Source organism: Nannospalax galili, unplaced genomic scaffold, assembly GCF_000622305.1.
Source record: "Nannospalax galili isolate Female #2095 unplaced genomic scaffold, S.galili_v1.0 scaffold784, whole genome shotgun sequence".
Taxonomy (NCBI): domain Eukaryota; kingdom Metazoa; phylum Chordata; class Mammalia; order Rodentia; family Spalacidae; genus Nannospalax; species Nannospalax galili.
The window spans coordinates 1,067,881-1,092,749 of NW_008352133.1; the positions used below are offsets into that span (position 1 = coordinate 1,067,881).

Consider the following 24,869-nt stretch of genomic DNA (forward strand, 5'->3'; position numbering starts at 1 on the left):
TAAAAAAAAAATTTTTTTTAAAAGCAGAAATAACCACTGTGAGCAATTTCTGATGTGTCCAAAGAGTTATTTCTAAAATATGCCTCTGATCAGATAAGTTTCCTAAGCTTAAATTTTTCAGTAACTATTGTATATAGAAAAAAATCCAAATTAATGTGGGATGTGAAGTGATTTGGCTTTCATTTACTCTACAGTTGTATTACCTAATACACACTGCTTGGCAGAAAACACAAACCACCCACCATTCCTTTTTCATGGCAGGGTCTTTGGCACCTCCATGTCTTTCACACAGATTGGGAATAACCTCTGCAAATGGTTTGCTTTAAATGGACAATTCTTGGGCTGAAGATGTAGTTCAGTTGGTAAAGTACTTGGCTACCAGAAAGCCCTGGGTTTGATCCCCAGCAATGCATAAACTAGGCATGGTGATTCATACCTCTGCTACATAGTGAGTTCGAGGCCAGCCTGTTATACCCAAAAATGTATCAGAAAAGTAAATAAGGGCTGCTGGAAAGATGGCACAGTGGCTAAGAGCATGTGCTGCTCTTGTAGAGGACTCAAGTTTGGTTCTAACACCCATGTCAGGCAGCTCACCTATAACTCCAGATCCAGTGGATCTGATGCTTCTGGCCTCCACAGATATTGCACTCACATGCATGGACCCCCCCCCACAAACATACATAAACAATAATAAAAAGTTTAAAATAAGTTAAAAATGAGGGGCTGGAAAGATGGCTCAGTGGGTAAGAGCACAGACTGCTCTTGCAGAGGACCCAGGTTCAATTCCCAGCACCCATATTGTGGCTATGAACCATCCTTAACTCCAGTTCCAGGGGAATCTGAAGCCCTATTCTGACCTCTGCAGCATTGCATGACATGGGTGCACTCACGTACATGCAGGCAATGCACTTATACACATAAAATAAAAATAATAAAATATGTTTTTTTAATGAATAGAATGCCAGGCCAGGTGGTACATGCCTTTATCCCAGCACTCAAGAGGCAGAGGCAGGCGGATCTCTGTGAGAGCAATGCCAGCCTGGTCTACATAGCAACTTCCAGGCCAGCAAGGACTACAGGGAGACCCTTTTTTTTTATTAAAAAAAAAAAAAAAAGAAAGAAAGAAAAGGTCAAGCTGCTGTCTTGTTATGACTTTTTACATTTTATGCATTATAATTTACTCGTATGAGCTTTTTAAAAATATTTTTATTATTTTTTAGTTATTTGTATGTATATATGTATGTGTGTGGCAAAAAAGTGGGGGCATCATCCCCTAGAGCTGGAGTTACAGGTGCATGTGAGCCACCCATCATGAGTGCTGGCAGCTGAACCCAGGTCCTCTGCAAGAGGGCTCTTAACTGCTGAGCCATCTCTCTAGCACCCAGATTATGATCTTTTTATATACCACATCCTATGAAACCTTATATTCCTGTGTATAGTATTTAATTGAATTTGATATTTGCCTTCTTATATGTGTTGAATTAAAGCATTTACCAGTTACGTCAGTGAGGTGGTTCAGCCGGTAAAAGTGGCTGCTGCGAAACCTGATGGCCTGAATTTGATTCCCAGAACCCACTGGTAGAAGGAGAGAGCCAACTCCTGCAAGTCATCGTCTGACCTCCACACACATTCTGTGGCATACAGAATGCCAACACACATACACATACACATGCACACACACAAAATTAATTAAATGTTTAAAAAATAAAATTTATCAATACAAAAATCTGTTTTTCTTTCTGATATTCTATATTTAAAAGTCATGTCTCAAGGAAGCATGTCAGACTTCAGACACGAGCAAGCACTGGTATGAATGAAAACTCAGGATTGTGTTTTTTTTTCTGCCTGTCGTGACCTTTACGTTTATAGAAAAATAATTGATTCTATTAGAAACTATTGCAGTTTGAGGGAACTAAGTCTCATTTACCAATGTAAAAGAATATATTCCTAGCTAGAGCCCAAATGCATTCATTTACAATGGGGATGACTTCTCTGGTGCATGGCAGGCTCATGTTTCCTTTCTGGGCCTCAAAATACCCACACAGTTAAATGAACATCCCAGGGTTGCTTGGTGTGCTGAAAGTCAACAGAAATGATATTGAGCCATACTGTGGGGTGATTTACCCCATTTATAGAAATAGTCCTGATTCCAGTTATGACTGGTAGCTGTGATATTTCTGATACAATGTTAGTCTTTTAGATGTTCCTCTAGAACAATTAAGAACAAAACCCAGGCCGGGTGTGGTTGCGCACGCCTTTAATCCTAGCACTTGGGAGGCAGAGGCAGGCAGCCAGCCTGGTCTGCATAGTGAGTTCCAGGACAGCTGGGGCTACAAGGAGACCCTGTCTCGAAAAGACAAAAAAAAAAAAAAAACCCAGCCAGATCTTGCCCTTTCCTATGAACACATCGTTACCTGAGCAAAGTATAAGCTAGTGCTTTCGTTTCTTGAGCTCCATGTTCCCCATGTCATTCTGTTCCATCACCATACTTGGAATAATGCACAGCTGCCCTGGCTGAGCCACGGTATGTCCTGCATCCCTTCAACATCATTCAGACTGATTCAGGGTGCATTCCTTTTCACCATACTGATTGTGTAGTAGTGACTGAGCAGTTTGGGGTTGCTGTGTGTCTAAATTCTGGGAGTTTTTTTTCTTACCCTGTAGGTACTGAAAGATTTGCAAGTCTACAGTTGTAAGTTCTCAGGTCTATACCAGTAGGCTTCTGTAGTGTACATATCTGTCAGAAAAGTTCCACCTTTTACTACAGATAGTGCCTTTTCATAAAACAGCCAAGCAGAGACATTAAACAAATTTTGAAAAATCTTGTTTTGGAAAAAGATTTAAAGAAGCACAAATAGTTAGGTCCTCTCCAATAGCTGTTGACTGTGATGGTTGCTGCTGCCTTCAGGTACAGTTATATAATTCACACACCATTATGATCCAGTGACAATTAATTCTGGTGGTGACTACTGCCTTCTAGTAGTATTTTATAATTTATACATTATTATGAGTTGTGCTAATTTTGTAAAATATACACTTACTATTCAACCCATCTTACCCATGAGATATTAAGACTCAAGAAAGTGAGATCCCACCTAAGATCTTCAGTAGGCAGCGTAACTAAAATTGAACCTCAGGCCTTCTGATGTGTAGGCTGTCTATTTGTGGTTCTCAGAAGTAGGGATTTGATGGGTTAGAACGTTGGTTTTTTAGTTGGAAAGATCATCTCTAATAAACAGAATATTGTAATGAAATAGGAAATACAAAATGATTGCAAAGTAAAAGTCAGTCCTTGTCAAAAAAAGACAGTTGGCAACCTTCCACCAAGATACATGTTTCTTTGTATATGAGAGAGTTTTATTTACATATACTTTTATTTATTTTTTTTAACTTTGCCAGGAGTTGATGAAAACTATGCCACCAATTAACATTTAAAAATCATGCTTTAGTACTTGTCCATCCAGTCCAGAATCCCTCCCCAACAAACCCTCACTGTCGAAGGAAGACATGGTTTTGTCGGCAGATACTGTCATGCCCAGGCTCCACCACCTGCTAGTTGTTAAATTGAGCACATTATCTTCCTAAACTTTCCTCGTCTTATTTGTTAACACTATATAGAAAGGAACTGGCAAGATGGCTCAGGGGATAAAGATGCTTGTTGCCACATCTGATGACCTGAATTTGATCCCCAGGACTTCATGGTAGAAGGAGAGAACGCCTGCAAGTTATCCTCTGACCGCTACACATGCACTGCAGCATGCACACACAGCCACACAGAAGTAAATAAATGGCTTTTTTTAATTAAACAAAAGATGTCTCATAAACAAGATGTGTTGGCACTCACCTATGATGCTGGCACCTGACTGGGAGGCAGGAGGATCGCAGGTTCAACACTAGCCTAGTCTGCACAGTGAGTTCTAGGCTAGCCTAAGCTACATAGCAAAACCATGTCTGAAAGAGAAAAACGAAAACAAATAGCCTTCATGTGTGGTTTGAAGAGTTAAATGAAATAACTTTTGGAAGCATGTTTCTTAGTGTCTAGTTAACAACTGGGCTTCAGTAAATATTCTACAAGTATAGCTAAGACTACTGCTTCAAAACACAGAGGCTGCCTGTGAGCTGAGTCCTCACAAGCATATACACTATGTGCAGTAAATACCTGCTCAATTAAAGGAGCCCAAATGTGTTTGCACCAAAGCTGTTAAGGAAAGATCCCCATTTGTTTCCCTAGGTTATCCTCTTGTGTCTTCCCCTTGTGTACTGATTCACATTTTTAAAAAAAAGAAAAAGAAAAAAGCGCATCTCTGGGCTCATGATTTTTTTTCTGCTCAGAGTGCATCATTTCCCTGCCTATCTTAGTCTGAATGATTTAATATAAGTCTCATCTTCTGATTATTGTCTGGAGATTTTACACTAGCATTTATGTATGAAGTCTTCAGCACATCTTTAGCTTTGCAGTCTGACTTCTAATCAGATCACTGCCATTAATAAAGAACGCTGGAGCAGTATTGTAGAAGACCCTAAGGGGGTTGAATTTTAATTTGGAACCAAGTTTGTCTAAGTCTTGGGTGTAGTCTCTATTTTTTGAGACAACAGAACATGCTCTCTGTCTATGGTATCATTATTAAAAATAAATGCCCTGCTGGCCTTTAGAAACCACAATTTAAGGCAGATATGGTAGGGGACACCTGTTATCCTAGACTCGGGAGGCTAAGACAGGACGATCATGAGTTTGAGGCCAGCTGAAACTTTATAGCATGTTCAAGGCCAACCTAGATTGAATGACAAGACTGTCTTCAAACAGATCTTGTTTCAGTGCTCAGGTAGCTGATGCTACTCGTACAAGACTTGTGGAGATGTTTTGAGTCGGGTGTGAAGGAAGGACTTGGCTTTAGGAAATGGGCACTTTCCCTCTTTACTGTCCATGCATTTCTGTGATGGCAGCACTCGTCTTTCCATCCTTTGCTCCCTAAAACTCTTGTTGAAACCTCTCTGCCAAGACTGCAGATGCTGTTATCGGACAGTCACTTCTCTTCGCTCCCTTCTGATGTTCACTCCCTCTCAGCAGTGTCCCTGGCCAGCTGTTGACTTGCTTCAGTGGCTGCCTCAGGCACCAGGACCTCAGACGCTCCCTGGATGACCCAGTCCATTTTCGTGGATTCAGACCTTTTCTATCAGTGAACTGAAACATGAATTTTGCCTTACAAGGCTAATTCTCATTAACAGCATAGCTTTCTAGCCTGAATGGTTCCTGCCCACTCAGCTTCTCCAGGCAGTTGAGTGCACTCATCCACTTCCAATGTTATTGTTTCTCTTCCCATCACCATCTTCAGAACAATCTCACTGGAACTTTCAAAATCTTTCTTGCGAAAGATTTTTCATGGCTGACTTTTCCTGCAGTGTATCAGCTGCTATTCCTGTGCTCGTGTCACCCTCAGTGCCTCGGCTTTCCCTTGAAAACATGGTACCGAGACCTTTTCCTGAGTCTCTGCTCTGTGAATGTAGTCTGCTTCAGAATCTCTTCAACTGAGGTGCCCAAACTTAAACCTGAATCTCCAGGTGTGTTTGGAACATTGCAAAGCTGCACTAAGCTGCATTCATTTAAATCAGGGCCACATATGCTAATCCCCATTCCTAGCACCCCTGTACTCCTCAAGTCCTGCCTACGGGGCTCACACTCAACCCAACAAGGCTCACAGCGTAGCTTTCCCAGATCCCTTCTTCCCAGTGAGAAATGTGAACTCACATGAACCTCGCTGTGGGTGTTTCCATTCTCCTCAGCGTCACAATATTTATTCTCCTTTTCCAGTGTGAAAATGGTGCCTGGTAAAGAAGAGAAAGAAAAACTAGAGACGTGGGTCTTATCCCTCTTTTCAGTTTCTGTCACACCATCTGTCCCACAGGCTGCAAGCCTAGAATCTACTCCTGCGCCTTGCTTCAGGCATTATTTAAAACCTGAGAGTCCTCTACAATCCAGACCTGTCACCACATAGAAGACTATTTCCAACTGTAGAGGGAAGTGCCTGCAGTTAAGTTCCTCTTTAAGTTCAAGTCTACTCTTTAAGCTCCACAGGCTGTGACATTGCAGCACTCAACACATTGCAATGCGCCAACAATGTTCAACTGAGTGAGTGAATAAGTGCCTTAAATCCCAACTCCTTATCCTGATGTCCCATCCTAAGTCCACTATCTCTGTAAATGGCATTCCATCTCCATACTCAGATTGGGAACCTACATCCACATAGTAAAGAAGCCTACTGTTTCACATTAGACTTGAAAATCCTGAAATCATCTTTAAACTTGCCATATTTTTTCCTGTTAAACACAAATATTCCCCTCACTTTTACCCACAGTCAGCCTACCTTATCCCATGAAATGCCTTTCTAGTCAGGCTTTTTGTCTTCTGCCCTCTCTTATCCCTTCCCAACAGCCCCCTTACACTAACTGCTTTGTGATTCCAATACTTAGACCTCACCATCATTATGACTCTTGTGTAGAGTTACCTTACATCCTTCTGCCTAAGAAACAAGAGCTCCTCTTACAAGAACTCCTCTTCCTGACTTCACCAGAAGTGCTTAACGTCATCAGCTTCCCTAAGATTCCTACTTATACTTGCTGATGTTGCCTACTTCGTTCTAATTAATTTGCAGTCAGTAGTACCTTCACATGCCTTCCTTATTCCTGAATGTGTCTCTGTTTTGGTCCATGGGTACCTGAGCCTGTGTGTATGTGCTTTGTAGAACATACTGTCCTTGGCCCCTTTGCTCCTAAATCCTGCTGCAATGGTCTGCTGTTCCCCAGGAAGCATTCTGTGATTACATTCAAAGAATTTTTCTTCTAAAATAATGTAATTGTCGCAAATGAATATAGCTTTGTGTCTCCAAGTTTATTATAAAATGGTTATATTTATTTCTCTTTTTGTTTCCATCCAAATAGTTTATGGTACAGAGATAGGCACACAGGAAGAACTAAGTAAATTAAGACTAGCTCCCCCCCCCCAAAAAAAAACTTATGTTCTACCTATCTGAGGAGTAAATTAAAAAATATACGTATATTTAGTGTTATTCTTTAAGAAGTTCTATCACCCTGGCTTCAACACCTTTTAAGTTTAAAATAATTATATATATAATCTGTATATAAGCTAAGTTTAAAACATATATATATATATATATATATATACACACACACACACACACACACACACATGGCAGAGGCACTTGGAAACAATGTTCAGAAACTAGCTTTATAGAACCTGTGCAGATAAACAGCATGGATGCTTTGAAATAAGAGCCCTTACTGAAAGAAAGATTTCCAAGCGCAGCCTCTATGCAATCCTGACTCTACTTTGGGAAAGTAGTCTAAAATTTCCCTTTGGCCAAAACCACTTATTTGGAAGTTGGATCTTTTGCTGGGGTGAAATTTATCAAATCCTGCCTCAGGATTATGTAAAGGAATCCTATAGGGGCAGTAGGAGAAGGAAGAAAAGGAACCTGAAAATCAGAGGAGGAGACTTAGTTCTGTCACTGCAAGTGAGGTGCCAGGTAACTCTTGCATTTAAGTTACTGTGGGGTTCCTGGTAGCAGCCCTATTTGGCTGCTTTCCTGGAGCTGTAAAGCCTGACTTGATGTTGCTGATAATTGAGTGGGTGCATTCCAGGCTTTAGGCTCTAAGTCTTACTTTGCCATGTGAACCCTGACAAGGTAAAACTGTAGAGGTTAAAATCTTCACTCCAGAAGGACAAGGCAAGGGCAGGTCCTTAAGAACCCCACAAGCAAGTTCTTCCTGAGTCCCTACAACTCTCCCCTATGGCTGTCAGGGTCTGCTGTATGCCAGGTCCAGTGTTGGACATTAGGATTATCATAGCAAGATGGAAACTGAAAATTAGATTTTTCCACCCTACATTTATACTCCTGGCCACATCATTTAGGCAAGTAACTGACCACCTTTTTCTTAGCATCCTACAGAAAAAGCTTTGGCACATTTAGGTGCTTGTTTATAGGCTCATTTAAAAAATAGTAACCATTATGTCCCTCTGACCAAATTATTATAGGCCTCAAAGTATGTCTGTTAAATACCCAAGAAGGTTAGTTCCACCAGTCTGGTATTTTTAATTACTGTGTGTCATGTAGATAAATCTTGGGCAAAGACCAGTTGTTTTCAGATAAACCTTACCTAGACATATATTTCTTGATCTGCTATGTATAATCTGTCAGTAGGTTGTAGGAGTAATATGGTTCCCTCTGGTTTTCAAAGCTAGCTAGGCATTGTTTATCTCTCACATTGTCTCACCCCTCCATCATGATTTTCCCACTTAAGGTGCCCCAGTTCCCCCCTTTCTCCCTTACTAATACCCTTCTCCTATGGTCCTACCTCTCTTGAGCTCCTTCTTTCCCTTTATCCCCTAGGTTCCTTGTATACCGTTCCCTCCCCCCTCCCTTAAACTAATTATAATTAGTTTCTTCTAATTATATGGTTATTAGATAAATAATTTTTTAAAAAAAATAGTAACCATAATTATAAAAAGAAGTAGAAATCAGTAGATTGGTTTAGAAAACCTAAAAGGAACTTACTTGAAAAGACAGCAGTAGAAATTGGGATAGAAGGCAGCCACCGAAGCTGAGGGAGACACCACTGACCTCTGCAGAGTTGTCAGCTGTGGTTGTCAGTCATGTTTCTCACTCAGGGCTGCCTCAGAGACTAATTCTGTGCATTTCTATGGTAATGGATGTAGCCATATATATATATATGAGAGTCCTGACACTGGCCTTAACACTAGTGGGTACATGTATAAAAGGAAACATTTTGTTATTTGTTCTATGCCCTATCTCCTTCTAAAAGGGATCAGAGATGATGTTTATGGAGCACATAAGGTGCAGCTATTAATTCAAAATAATAGAAAAAATTAAGTGGTAAACAATTTAGCAAAGGAAAACATATTAAGAAACTCAGGATAATCTCGGAACCTCCTTGTGATCTAAGCATGGGGTGGAACTTGACAATTGTATAAGCCTCATGGGGAAATAAGCATTGAATTATCAAGAGGGAATTTTTACTAGGTCATTGCACTAAGAAACATCCATGGGATAGTTAAGCAATATAAATATTATCTTAGTAACCATTTTAAAAGGAATTAGACCAGCATATGGTTCTTTTTTTAATAGCCGTTAGTGAAAGTGGAAGACGATGTGGAGTCAGAATAGTTCTCTATATGGGCTGTCCCTGCTATATGGGCTGGACACAACTATATTTCATGATAACAGAATAAAGTTTAAACATTTTCACTTATTAAATCAGTAAATAGCACAATAAACATCACCTTTGCCATCTGTGTCTTGTATGTAGAGCAAGTGGCTCTTTCAAAAAATAACCTGTATCAGAGCTGTCCTCACACTCAGGGACATGCTCTGTGACTGCCATCTGGCTGCTGCCATTGCTCCCTGCCAGGCTTCTGGCAAAAGCTAGAAGACAGAGATGATGCTCTATTATGAATTCTGAAGACACTAAATGTTATTTTTATGAAAGGGGCTTTTGATGTGCCTCTAAGCAAAGCCAGAATTTCCCTGAAAGCAATGTTCTAGTCACTCGAGTGCTTGGATAAATGCTATGTAACTGTTAATAACATGCAGGCCCTTGAATTTCAGGTACAGTAGTTGAGGAAAGCAATGGTTCTGACGAGATGGAGAATTCAGATGAAACAAAGATGTCAGAAGAGATACTGGCTTTGGTGGATGAATTTCAGCAGGCGTGGCCTCTGGAAGCCTTTGAGGGAGCGCTAGAAATGAAGGGGCGGCGTCTAGACTTGCAGGGGATACGGGTACTGAAGAAAGGTCCCCAAGATGGAGTCGCCAAAAGCTCTTGCTATGGAGACTGCAGAAGTGAAGATGATGAAGCAGCAGAATGGGTAAGAGTTTGCCAGTACAGGGCGACAGAGATGGCCCAGTCAGACAAGCACAAGAACCTAAGTCCAATTCCCAGTAACCCCCATAAAAAGCCAGGTGTGTGACATATGCTTGTCATCCTAGCACCGGAAAGGTGGAGACAGGAGGATCACCAGGGCTCACTGGTAAGCCAACCTAACCTATTTGGGAGTCCCAAGCCAAGAAGAGACATGAAAAAACAAGATGGATGCCTCTTGAGGAGTAACATTCAAGGGTGTCCACTACCCTCACACTCACACGTATACATAAACATGTATATACTACACACACACACACACAGAGGCACCCACACATACACATATGTATACTACATACACAGGTATCCACACATTCACAAACATGTACCCCACACACACACACAAGAGACATCCATATCTACACAAACACGTGTACGCCCCCCACATACAAATGCATATCTACACAAACATATGTACGTCCCCACATATAAATGCATAACTCACAAATGTTCATTAACTCATCCCTCATGAAGTTGTAGCTCAGGTCTTCCAAGTGAAGCCAGCCACAGTCGAGCAGGACCTTTGACTTATCTTCACATAGATGGAACTGGTAAAAGAAAGGAACCAGGGGCTTCTCCCAAACCCATGTGACCCCTGAGGAACAGATCCTCAAACGACCTTAAGAATAAAAATAAATTGGTTTATTTGGGCCAACTGTATGGTCTTAAACACCTAAAAGGAAAGTATAACCAAAGATTAAATTGATAAGTATAATTCTTTAAATGTCAATGTGTACATTTGTTTCTATATAACAAGCAACAATGCCAGACAGGCGATACCTTCCTTTGAGTTGTTGGCTAGGGTGGCTCAAGAGACTCCCAGACAGTAGTAACCCAGCATAGAACTGGGAAAATGAACAGCAGACCCTAATCTTATCTAAAGGAATATTGGCAACTGATTGCTGCTAGATGAGGAAGATGAGGAAGAGCTGATCTTCCTAAAACAAGGATCTCTAGATAGACTGACTAAGACTCAGCAGATGGACTTGCACTGGGAACAGCTGGGGGCACTGAAAACACAGTGGACAGTAACAGGGATGACAGAATATATGGGCTCCAGTCGGGGGCGGGGGAGGCTATGGGAGGGTGCCATCTGGGTTGCGGGTATAAAGATGAATAAGATTGTTTGGGATGTTCCATTTGAAATATGCACAAAAAATCAATAAATTTTAAAAATGAGTTATAGTTGAGGAAGAAGCATAAAAATTTGCTTCATGTATTAGTAGATAAGAAAAACATTACCATTGGAATCTACCTGATGAATTTATATCCATGCTCAGGTGCCAAGGATCTCAGATAGTAACCAACTGTGACTAATAATAATCAGATATATAGAAATTAGAGATGCATGTGCAAACATCCAAGTGTTAGTTGCATTAAAAATGAGTTTTTCTGTATGAAACAGTATATTTTAAAATGAAAGAGTTCTTTTTTAAAGGTTAAAACCTCATTTGATTTTATGTCTTATAGGGTTTATACTGAGTACAATAAGGTATTACTGTATTAATTCAATACTGAACCTAAAAATTACAGACAATTTTGAAAGAGATGCATCTTTGCTCTGGAAACTCTTATTGACTATGTGAATGCTGTTGTAATGAAATGTTTCTATTAATTATGTGGTTATTAAATAAATTTAACCCCCCTCAAAAAAATATTTACTCCTAGGAAATAACTGAAGAGGCCTGGATTTTGGAAGATTTTTTCCCCTATTCAAACTATATATTTTAAATTGTTTTTAAATTGAAGACAGGGAAAATGTCTCAGTGGATGAAAGCACTTGCTGAGAACCTGAGGTCAGACCCGTAGAATCCATGTACTAGCCAGCCAGAGTAGCACAAATGTCTGTGGTCCCAGCATGCACCTACAGGAGAGGGGAGACCAAGACATGAGAATCTCCAGGATCTCTTGGACTAACTGGCTTGGCTCACACACCCATGAAGAGACTATCTCAAATAAGGTGGAAAGGCAAGGACCAAAACCCAGAGGTTGTCTCCACATGGGTGTGCCCATACTTACACCCACAAATGAGAACAAGCACACACACTCACATCTGTCACACACACACACACACAATTTTTAAAAATTGGTCCACCATATTTATATATATATACATGGGGTAAATATATATAGCAATGGATATTTCAACACATGCAAAATGTAGATGTGCAGTGATCAAAGCAGAGTAATTAGCATATCTATCTGGGTTATTCTTTAGTGTTTTATTATTTCTTTGAGAACTTCATACATGCATGTAATGAATCTTTATCATTTTTACCCCTGACTCTTCTCCCTAACTCCTCCAGATCTACCCCCATATAACTTCTTACCCTCTTTCTTTTCCAAATAACCTACCAGGTCCAATTTCTGTCATCCATATACATGTGGGTGTGAGTCCATCCAGTGGACTGTTGTTGTCAACCCACCAGGGACCACACCCTTAAAGAAAACTGATCCTCCTTGCCCCAGAAGCCACCAGCTGTCAGTAGCTCCTCAGCTAGGGGTGAGGACTCATGAGTCCTCTCCTACTTCATGCTGGAATATTGACTGGGTTGATGTGCAGACAGCCACAGCTACTGTGAGTTCATGAGTGCGGTGGTCCTGTCGTATTCAAAAGACACCATTTCATTCCAGTCCTCCCCAGCCTACCTCTCGCCCTTACAATCTTTCCACCTCTTCCCTAATAGTTCCTGTGTCTTGGGACAGGCACTTTATACTTTGACCACTTGTGAGTTTCTGCATTAACTTTCATCCACTGCACAAAGAAATTTCTCCGATGAAATCTGAGATCTGCATTCGTCTATGGCTATAGAGCTACAAATTTAGAAAGCAGTTTCATACTATGTTCATTTAGCAAAATAATAGTCATAGGTTCTCCACTGAAGCCTGTGAGCTCCCCCATAATGTATTCTTGGCCAGATTTACAGTGCCAAGCATGCATTTCCTCTTGTTGAGTGGTCCTTAAATCCAATTAGAAAGTGGTTGGTTCCCCCCATAACGCACATGCGACTGTTGCATCCATGGGCTTATCTTGCCAGGCCAGTCATTATTGTAGGTCACAGGGTTCACAGCTGGGTAAGACTGGATGACTTTTTCCCCCAGTAGCCTGCTCCAATACTTTGAAACCTAGCAAGCAGGGAGGAAGCTTTCTGATCAAAACCAACATGATTTCTCCATGTCCGATGATCAAAATGTGTGGCATCTTCAGCAATAGGGACTTACCATCAAGTTCTGGTGGGCTGGGTTATTCTGAAGACCACTGAAAACTGTAGTGAGTGACAGATTTGCTCATTGATCTCATTTGTTTCTAACATGTTTTTGATTCCCAGATCACATTCCAGGTCAAACGTGTAAAGAAACCCAAAGGAGACCAGAAAAAGCCTGGGAAAAAGGCAGAATCAAATCAAGCAGAAAATGGACAGCATTACCAAGCAAACCTGGAGATCACTGGTCCCAAGGTGGCATCTCCCGGGCCTCAAGGTGAGCGTGTTTATTGAAGGTGCTTGCTTCTTCCTTCAGACTTCACTGTCATTTCTCACAAGTGACGTGTTTTGTGACTTAGAGCAATTCAGATGAAAAGATGAAAGAAAAGCATCAATCATTAGTGTGAAAAGGCTTTTTTCTAATTTTCTTTGATTTTTACCACTGAGTATTTGGGTTAAAGGCCATTGGCATGCGCCCAGTTGACTTTTTGTTTCCCAGCAGTGAAGTTGTGGTGATAGGATTTCTTTAATTTAAAAAGGGATATTTTTATTATCCTTACACTAAAAATTCAATTCATTAAAATCTGTCATATCTAATTGGGTACAAGTATCAACCAAAACCGAAAGCCAGGGGCAATAATAAAATATGGAGAGTAGGGTCAGCTTAGCCAAATCCAAGGTGAAGTTGTAAAAATTCTTAAGGGCCCCAAGAAGCATATTTTGTTACCCCTGGAGTTGAAAGCTTATGTTAGTTTTACTGTTAAAGGAAGCTAGCATTTATTAAGTGAAAAAAGGAAACATTTTTCTGCTAAATCTGTCTCTGTATCAATGAAGAAGATGTCCGGACAGAAATGAAAACTCTCATGGGTTAAATATGAAATATAATAAATTGCCAAGGAACAGAGTAGATGGGTATCATATGATCTTACAGTGAAGGACACCAAGGTATAAAAGAATTCTACAGTAGAAAGGCAAAGGCCTAAGCAAAGTGATTTTGCAGAATATTTGTATACATTTGAAGCATGTATGATCAACAGGATATCAATGTCATTTAAAGAACATAAAAAATACAGTACAAAAAAAATACAGTACACTATTAAAATAAAATGTGTGCAGGTATTTCACCCAGTACATTCACACAGCATTACCAGTATGACAGAAGGTTTGCTCAGTAGCAGCCAAATGCAGATATAAACATTTAACGGTTTGGCTTACCAAATTGTCTTTAAATGTACAATACACAAAGTTAATAGAATGACTTTTGAGTTCATTTGACAACATGAATCAGAAAATTAAAAATAGATCAGTAATTCTATTAATTTACTCTAGATAAGTCATCTTGTAGATACCACAGGTTATACGTAAAGCTGCTAATTATATGGGTTTGCTTATCATAAAAATTTACAAGCAACCTAAATATTGCAGTTTCCTGAATACATGGCATCATGTCTGTGTCATATACTGTGCACAAGTTGTGGTACACTGAGTGAGCAAAAGCAGTTTGTAATGGCACAGAGAGCATTTCCATTCTGGTAAAATAATAAATATGCTTTGTTTTATCCACTATTTTTTATATTTCAATATCTCGGAAATTGAGATACATGTTGCAGTTGGTGGTATCTTATATAACAGTAGGCAAGCTTTTTCCTTTCTTAAATTGTGTGAGGTAAAGTGCACCATCAAGTTGATGGCCTCTTAGGTTTGATGGAAAGGGCATAGTACACAAGCACATGGAAACAAGTCTAGAAGGAAATCACAAATGTCATAGATGGTCCTCTCTGGGTGCTGAGAGGACTGTAAGCTGTCGCTGTTTTCTTCTTTGTGGCCTTTCCATTTCATAAATGTTTTATAATTCTGCATTGCTTTCATTTTTAAAAAAGCCAAAGCTCCTTATGAAAGTAAAAGTTAAGCCTACCATGGTTGAGATGAGGGCATCTAAGCCGTGGCTTGCCTTGCCTGTTCTGTGGTGCTGGAGACTGAAGGCAGGGCCTTGCTCATGATTGGCAAACCCTCTACCAGTAAGCTATGTCTTAGCCCCAGTTAAGCAGCTTTAAATGGAACTCAAGTTGGTTGGCCCAAATGGGGCATTGAGTATACTTGCAAGTGAGATCACAAAATGACTTACTTTCCTTAAAGTAGTGTGTTCTCAGTGTGGAGGAGATACAAAAATACTACAGAAGTTTAGTAGCCCAATTTTGAAATTTTACGGATTCTACCCACTGCCAGCTAGTAAACTTTCTGGTAAATCAGGTCAAGATTCTAAAGCAGATCATGAAGCAGATTGTTTGTGAACCTGTGGCAGAGAAATAGATCACTGAGAACCATAACAGATGTACTAGTAATAACATTTAACTAATTTCATTTCCTTTTTTGGCTAGGGCTTCTAGACTGGAAGACTAGGGAAGTGCCATAGACATAATGTACCTGGATTTCAGCAAGGCAGTTAACAGAGCTTATGATACCTTGTGAACAGATGGAAAGCTCAAGGTTCTCACTGCCTACAGGATAAAATGCAGACTTCCTAGTGTGGCATTCAAGACCCTTTACAAACTAGCCTCTCTCTTCCCTCAGCACCACTTTTGAATCAGCTACACCCTTATTTTACATCTGTGCCTTTTTACATGCTATTCCCTCTATCTAAAATGCCCTCATGCCATCTCTATGGTGCTAAGATATCTTTCACCCTTAAACTTGAAACTCAAGTGCCATTTCTTCCTTCATATCTTCAGAGTTAGGTACTGTTCAGTTCCTTCGCTCTAGCACTAACCCTGACACATTACAACAGCTTGTGTTTCCCTTCCTCACTAGACCGTGAGCTCAAGAGCAGGCTGCCTCTTATTCCTGTCTGTATTCACACAGTCTGAGACCCTTATGGGTGCTCAATAAATATTTTTAAATGAATTTCTTAAATATACAAAGAAAGTGAGAGTTATTGTGAAATGTATGATTTATTTAAAGTAACTGATTTAAACAGCTAATTTGAAAATCTTCCAAATCGTTCTTTTTTGCCTTATTAAAAATCTAAATCTAAACCCCTGCCTGTACATCAGATGTTTTCCATTGCTGGTAAATTCTTACACTATAACAAGTGCCATACAGAACTAAGGTTCTCCTTCCTGTCCATCTCTTATCCTTTCCCAGATAAGACTTGGTTTTGCCCTTTTGGGGAGACTTGATCTAAAGTAAAGGGCCCAGACCCTAAAGTACCTTTAATAGCAGTGATTGGGAGCACGTATATTACAGTCAAAATGCCTATGTCTGGGTCCCAGCTCTGCCATCTGCTAGTCAGAGTACTTTGGGCTAGCTTCTGTTTCCTCCTCTGAGTTGTGAGGATTAAAGCCATCCTCATGATGTTGTTAATTTAAACACTGAGCACAGCATCTGAACATGCAGAAAACGCTCTTGAAATAAATAGTCACCTTACATTGTCACCACTTATCCTGATGCTTTTCCTTTTTTGTTTTTAATTGTGTTTATTTGTTTGTTTATTTGCATCTGTTCTAGTGTTGTGCCTGCATGTGTGTAAGTGCACTGGTGTCATGCAATGCCTGCAGAAGTCAGAAAAAGGCATCAGATCCCCTGGAACTGGAGTTATAGGTGGTTGTTAGCCGCCATGTGGGTGCTGGGAACTGAACCTGGGTTCTGTGCAAGAGCAGCAGTGCTCTTAATCACTGAGCATCTCTCCAGCCCAGTGATGCTTTTTTTAAAGCAGTGATTGTGCCAGAGATGATTTTGCCTCCACAGGACATTTGGCACTGTGGGGAGGCATTTTTGGGTGGCATTTCTGGGCAAGTCTCTGCTACTAAAATTAGTGAGTAAAGCCCAGGAGTGCTGCTAAATATCCTTGAGTGCACAGGACAGGTCCTTACAATAAAGCATTACGTAACCCAGAATGTCACAGTACCAGGTTGAGAAACCTGCTTTACAGATACATGTTTCTATTAAGTTGGAGTTATACTTACAAAATCTAGAAGGATAAAAATTAAATGTGGTATGATTGTTAGCCTCTAAGAATGTCTAATACCTTCTTTCATGTTGATCAACTTAAATACAGCAAAGGATTCTATTTTTCACTTCATTATCTTTGAGAACAAGGCCTTATTCAAAGAGGATTTTTATTCCCATTGCCATGAATGATGAGATTTTTAATTGGATCCATTTGTTGATGATGTAAACTCTAAAAACAAGAAGACAGGCATGATGGTGCACATCTTTAATCCCACTACTCAGGAAGCAGAGGCAAGTGGATCTCTGTGAAATTGAGGCCAGCCTGGTCTCCATAGCGAGTCTGGGCCAGTTGGGACTACAGGAAGACCCTGTCTCAAAAAGACCAAAAATTAAAGTTAAAATAAAATAAAAAATAGAAACATCTTTCTAGATGGGCACCTCCAAGCACCAGCTCAGGTGATGTCATTGCCAAGGCAGACAGCACCTTGGCTTCCATTCATAGCATACTTTCCTTTCAGGAAAAAACCGTGACTATCAGAGTCTGGGGTGGCCCAGTCCAGATGAATGCCTCAAACTTCGCTGGGTAGAGCTAACTGCCATCGTCAGCACCTGGCTAGCAGTTTCTTCAAAAAACATTGAGTAAGTATCTTTGACCTGACCTTCCCTCCTGACATTTCCATACCAGTGAACCCAGGAGCCTCATTGATGTCTTCTGTGTGATTAGTGTCAGAAGACTCATCTGTCCACAGCCCACAGATGAACTCAATCCATGTAGAGAAGCAGTGAAGGTACCCCTTTCTCTGTCCCTCACCTATACTTTGCAAGCCATCAGAAGTCATGTGTAGCTCAGTTTCTGTTGAAGACCAGGATCCTTTTTTTTTTTTTTTTTTGGTTTTTTGGAGACGGGTCCCCCGGGAACCCCCGTTTGTCCGGAACCTCCTTTTGTAGCCCGGGCTGCCTTTAACCACACAGAGCCCCCCCTGCCTCTGCCTCTGCCTCTGCCTCTGGAGTGCTGGGATTAAAGGCGTGCGCCACCATGCCCGGCTAAGGATCCTTTCTTTAGAAACCCAAAAGCCATCTCATGAATATTGTGTACTTGTAGGGAGCCAAGACAAAACTAGATTTCCTAACACTTACTAAGATACAAGCTGAGCAAGAGGCCTCTTGTAATTGCTTTCTCTTCATGAGATACACATTGGCTTTTGCTGATTCTTTTTCTGTCCTGCAGGTATTGGGGTTCCCCAAGATCTACTTCTGACCTGCAGTGTTTTCACGGCTCTTCTCACCTGGTCTATTCATACTTGTGCTTCTGAGCCTGACTGCTCTGTTTAATAAATCTTCCTTCCTTGGGGAAGCCTTTAATCACCCCCTCCTCATGGCACAGAGGAAATACATACCCTCCTTCAGCACATTTGCATTATTTCATGTTTTATAACTTGCTGTATCTGTAATCATAACCCTTCCAAGACATAAGTACCATAACAGTTAGGGCTGCATATGTCTGCTTTATTATTATAGCCCTAGTATCTAACATACAGTAGGTTCTGGATAAATAAATAATGAATGAATAAATAAATGTCTCCCTAATATAAGTTAAAATTTTTTATTAGATAGCCAGATGAGGTAGCACATGCCTTTAATCCCAACACTCAAGAAGCAGAGGCAGGTGAATCTCTTTGAGATCAAGGCCACCCTGTCTGCGTAGCAAGTTCCAGTCTAGCTGGAGCTTCAATGAAGACCCTATCAGAAAAAAAAAAAATAGATTTTTAAAATTTAAATTTCAAATTAAATTTGGTAGTGCCAAATTGTCATATTCAATATATATGATTGTCTGTACATTTCGCCTGTAAGAAGTGACCTCTTTTTCTTTTAATATTTTATTATTTTTATTTTATGTGTATGCATGTATTGCTTGCATATAGGTAAGTGCACCCATGTTGTGCAATGCCTGCAGAGGACAGAAGAGGCTGTCAGATCCCCTGGAACTGGAGTTACGGACAGTTGTTAGCTGCCATGAGGGTGCTGGGATTTGAACCTGGGTCTTCTGCAAGAACAGCCAGTGTTCTTAACCACTGAGCCACCTCTCCAGCCACAAGAAGTAACCTCTTAAGCTGGAGAGATGGCTTAAGAATTTAGAGAGTGCTGCTGCAAAGGACGAGAGTTCAGTTCCTAGTACCCATCCGGGCAGCTCACAACTGCCTGCAACTCCATCTCCAGGGGATATAACACCTCTGGCCTCCATGAGTACTTGCACTCATGTGCACATATTCACACAGACATACATACATAATACATACATAATTTTAAAAAATTTTAATCTTTAATCATAATCTTGTGGTCATGAAGGGAAGTACTTGCGTTTGATATGTTGTGCAATGAATGTGCAGCTGCACCTGCATACAATTGACTAACTCTTAAATGACTTCCATTGGGAATAGGTGTGCTTCTGTGTGTAAAGGAAGAGTAAAGGTAGGAACCAGTTGTAGCTATCACTGTCTGTTCCCTAAAAGAAGTCCCAGATGGAAACCCACTTATTTCAGAACCTCCCATATGAAAGTTATGATCTACTGATCATTAGTGCCATCCCTCTGCCATGGGTAATCTGGTAATCTCCATTTTCCAGCATCACAGAGCACATAGACTTTGCCACTCCCATACAGCAGCCAGCAATGGAACCACTGTGCAATGGCAATCTCCCCACAAGCATGCACACCCTGGACCACTTACACGGAGTGTCCAACCGAGCCAGCCTGCACTACACGGGTGAGAGCCAGTTAACAGAGGTGAGTGCTCAGGTTTGCTCAGCCCTTTGTGATTTCAGCTTCACAGTTATGATAGAACTGAAGGCACAAGTGAGTGGCTTTTTTTTTCCAGTTGACCTTTACCTAGGTGGCTTTAGGCCACAGTTTCAGGCACTGAGACATAGCTTATGCTTTTTATAATTATAAGTCATAAGTCTTCAAGACACACCACCAGAGAGACACTCTTGAGAGAAACATTTGGAGCAATTATTTTCCTTACAAAAGAAGAAAGGAGGGCAGACCCCACATATGCCTCAAAGAATGTGCCTCAAAAGTGGATTGGAAAACATCACAGATACACACCCTACAAGAGGAGTTAAATCGATTTTGGTAAAATACAAAATAGTGTACAAAGGCATAATTAGGAAAGATGCGGTTAGAAATACATTTATTGGCATGAAGAAAATTTTCAGAATATATTATGTGAAAACATAAGCTGCCATATACATTGTAATCCCATATTTTATGAGAACACTAATATCTGAATGTATGTATATGTGGGGGGATATGTGTCTATGTGTGTGTGTGAACGGTGACTGTGTCTGGGTGACAGAACTACAAATACTTTTGATTTCCTTTATTTTCTAGTGCTGCTATAATAATTCTTTTTACATGTCCATAATTTTTATCAAGCAAGGGAAGATTGTGGGCACGTCAGAATGGCATTAAAAGGCTCTTCCACAGACTAGCTCACCACAGAAACACAGCATGGGTCTCTGCAAAGCATTGTGCTATTGTGGTCCAGTGTCCGGCTCAGTGACGGCAGCAGCATCCTAATCATGTCTCATTTCCGGCCCTGTCAGCCACCATCTCCTTCTCTTCCAGGTATTACAGAATCTTGGCAAAGACCAGTATCCACAACAGTCACTTGAGCAGATTGGCACCCGAATTGCCAAAGTTTTGGAGAAGGTAAGTCACCCCCTGGAAAGCTGGTTACTGTTGCCCACCTCCTGACATCTTTTCTAGATTATTTGTCTCCAAATGGCTCTTACCTCTTCTACCCATTGCTAACACTTGATGGCCAAAGGCACAATGTGCAGTGATCCCACTGAGGGTATTTTAGTCACTTTTCATAGCTTTCCATCACTGGTTATTAATCTTTCCTATGTCTTTATTCTTGTGTGATGAGCCTTACCCAATCAGTCTCCTCTTCTTTACTGCAGTCCAAGTATTTAGAGGTGGTGGTGTGGGAACCATGAAATCTGGGTACATAAAATGAGGCAGGCATTCTTCTGGTGATGAATAGCTTTGGTATTGTGAATGGGAAATGGGAAATGCCCCTCAAAATATTTTTTCTCTTGAAATCATGAAACAAAATCTTTGCAAAACAGGGGCTGGAGAGATGGCTCAGTAGTTAAGAGCACTGACTGCTCATGTAGAGGACCTGGGTTTGGTTCCCAGCATCTACATGGTGGCTTACAACCATCCATAACCCCAGTTCCAGGGGATCTGGTGCCCTCTGTGGCATTCCAACCTCTGTGGGCATTGCACCACACACACACACACACACACTTACATCCATGCAGACAAAGCACTCATGCACATAAAATAAAATATTGCAAAACTGATTTTCATACAGCTTACAGAAAATGTAACAAACTCTCTAAGACTTCTTTTCTATCTCTGTGTGAAACTTGTGCAAAGAAGGGGAACTGAAAATTCTAATTTGATTACTTTGTGGCTGAGAGTCTCTATTACTATATAATATTGAAGAAGTTATTTATAGCATAGTGATTAAGAAAACTCACTTCCAGTATGAATATGACAGGGTGCAATAACAACTTCCTTCCTCTTTTTGGTATCACACATGGAAATTTTCCATTTATAATGAAACTAGGGCACAGATGTAATCTTCAGACTCAAAATAATAAATAAAAAATAAAAAGTAAGACTTGCCAGAAGTGGTTAAGATTGACAGAGAAAATGTGCGTGATAAATTGCAACAGAAGATGGGTTGGGGTTTTCAGAATATGTCAACAAAAGCCTACTCCTGAAAGGAACATTCTGCAAATAGCCCAGCCTGGACATCCTGAGTAAGAAAAATGGTAGACACAATATTGATACAAAAATGGAAGGAAATGTGGAAAAGAACAGCAAAACTTGTCAAAGAACACTCAAGAAAAAGCCCAATTCAGTCCAGACTTTTTGCCTTGAACTTAAAAAAAAAATATTAAATAGTTGCCTTTGTGAATAAAGATTACAAAGCGCTAATAAATGCAGTGAGAGACTAGCAAAGGATCTGAAAACAGGAGATAGAAAACATAAATGCAGGTCGAGTATTTTTCATCCAGGATGCCTGGGGAAGGTAGAAGAAATAATCAGAGAAAGGGTGGCAAAGTGGAAGGCACAGCAAGGACAACACAGCAAAGCTCAGAGGACCGAAGAGAGAAGTCGAGAGTGTGAAGAAGAATTGAAGAAACGTGACAGGAAGTGGCATTTAAAACTAGAATTAAATACAACTTAGCAAGTCTGATTTTATTTCTGTAAAATACATTTAGTTAAAAAGGGCACGCTGTCCACCAGAGAAAACTGATAGAAAACAGCAACAGTGCTTATTCAAGCAAATTATATGACTTACAGAAGAAAGAGTCCTTGACCCTCCACTCCTGACACAGCGGCTTAGTAGCCAAGAGAAAGCCTTCCATTTTGGAACAACTACAGCCAAATAGGGTATAATTTTTTTTTTCTGAATTGTTGGTCTTATAAGAAGTAGGTCTCTAAAGACCTAACAATATAACAAGTAAGTCAGATTTTATTAGGCGTATCAAATTCTGAACTTTGATAATAGAAGATTCGTCCTTTTTTCATCTGAAACATAGAATATTTACAAAACTTGATCATATCAGAACAATGAACTATTCTTATTTCTATTTCTCTAGACATGCTAAAACATACTCTATAGTTGCTGAGTCAGAAGGAACAATGAAAAATAAAAGTTAAGATTTCTGGAAAATAATGAAAACAAAATTTAGCAGCCTATAGAACAGATCTAAAGTTATCGGAGTGATTTTCATAACATTAAATACCTGTATCAGTAAAAACAAGAAAAGAAGAAAATGTAAACACACAAAAAAATATAAACCAAGCCAAAACAAATTCCCCAAAATAAAAGAACATTAGTTATGCAGAAAATTGATAGAAATGATGAATCCAATGTTGATTTCATATATATTAATAAAATAGACAAATCACTAACTGAAAAAAGAAAACTGCCAGAATAAAATTAGAAAATAGAGGACTAAACATTGAAATCAGATAATTAAAGAATGAGACAGGCTGGTCAGATGGCTTAGTAGGCAAAGGTGCTTGTTGCCCAAGCCTGGTGACCTGAGTTCGATCCCTGGAATGTATGTAAAGGTAAGGTGGTAGGAAAGAACCAACTCTACAAAGTTATTCTCTGACCTCCACATGTGCACCATGGCATGCACACCTATAAACACATCTGACCATAGTGGCACATGCCTTTAATACCAGCACCCGGGAGGCAGGGGCAGGTGAATCTCTGTGAGTTCAAGACCAGGGTGGTTCCAGCAAGTTCCAGGCCAGGGAGAGCTGCGTACTGAGAAAGAAAAAAAAGAATCTGTCACACAAAGAATGAGACTACTTTAAAAACAGTAAGGAAGTACTTTACATAATTTACTCAAATAAATGTGAAAACCTAGATGATGTAAATGTGTCTATGTATATGTATATGCATATGTGTGTGCATGTTTGTGTGTGAGTGTACATGTAGGAACTAAGTGTGTATGTGTGTGGAGGCCTGAGGTCAACCTTGAGGTCAACCTTGGGTGTCAATCTTCAGGAGATGTCAGCCTTGTGTCTTGTGACAGGGGCTCTCACTGAGACCTGGGAGTAGCCAATTAGACTAGGCTTGCTGGCCAGCAAGTACCAGGGATCCACTTCCACCTCCCTGGTGCTGGAGTTAAAAGTGTACCACCATACCCAGCTTTTTATATACACACTGGGACTCAAAATCAATTTCTAGTGCTTCCCAAGCGCTTTACCAACCACACTGTCCCTAACCCTAGAATAAATATTGTGAAGAAATTGTGGTTTATAAATATTGACCTTAGTAGAAACAGTCCAAATCAGAAAACAAAATGCCTTGAAAGACAAAAAATAGTTAACTCCTGCTGTGAGTTCACTAGACCCACATAACTTTATAGGACAGTTTAAATTTTAAAAATCAGAAACTTGGCCTGGGGATGTAGCTCAGTTGTTAGAGTCCCTGCCTAGCATGCACAATTCCCTGGACTCTGTCCCTAACACCTCATAAACCAGAGAGTGGCACTGCACATAATCCCAGCACTGGGCAAGTAGAGGCAAAAAGTCACCCTCAGCTATATAGCAAGTTCCAGGCCAGCTTGGGCCGCATGAGACCGTCTCAGAAATATAAGAAACAAACAGACAGAACCTGCCAGTGCCACTCCTGTATTTGAGAGCATCAAGACAAAACTTTTATGAAGAAAATATATCATTGATCCCAAAGTTTTAAAGTTCTCAGGAGAATCAAACTATAAACCTATTTCATTTGTCAACATCAATTCCAATATGATAAACAAAATATTACCAAATATAATCTAACAGCACATTTCTTAGAAATACACATCATAAGCAAGATTTTTTTTATTCCACGAATGTAAAATAGAGGCAAGGGGGGAAATCCTATAATCATACCAAAAACCAACCTCATACTAACTCAAGTTAAAAGATCTATATTAGTAATTGATACTTTAACTTTTTTTAACTTTTTATTTATTATTTTTTAATTATTTAATAACCACATACTTAGAAGAAGCATTTCATTACAACAGCATTGACATATTCAATAACAATGTCCAGAGCTAAGATGCATCTCTTACAAAATTGGCTGTACATTCTTAGGTTTACAGTTGAATTACTACAGTTATACAATATTGTACTCAGTATAAACCCTATAAGACATAAAATTAAATGAGGCTTT

The 24,869-nt window shown here is 40.0% G+C and overlaps 1 protein-coding gene across 3 annotated transcripts in view; it reads left to right on the plus strand.

Annotated features, from left to right (window-relative positions):
- Positions 1-24,869, plus strand: part of Ttc17 (tetratricopeptide repeat domain 17) — a 144,154-nt gene that overhangs the window by 91,045 nt on the left and 28,240 nt on the right. For all 3 annotated transcript variants that reach the window (XM_008848928.2, XM_008848929.2, XM_008848930.3), the window contains 5 exons: positions 9,642-9,901; positions 13,284-13,434; positions 17,624-17,744; positions 19,729-19,888; positions 20,732-20,815. In XM_008848928.2, the coding sequence (XP_008847150.2) occupies positions 9,642-9,901; positions 13,284-13,434; positions 17,624-17,744; positions 19,729-19,888; positions 20,732-20,815 (776 nt within the window). The remainder of the gene's footprint in view (positions 1-9,641; positions 9,902-13,283; positions 13,435-17,623; positions 17,745-19,728; positions 19,889-20,731; positions 20,816-24,869) is intronic.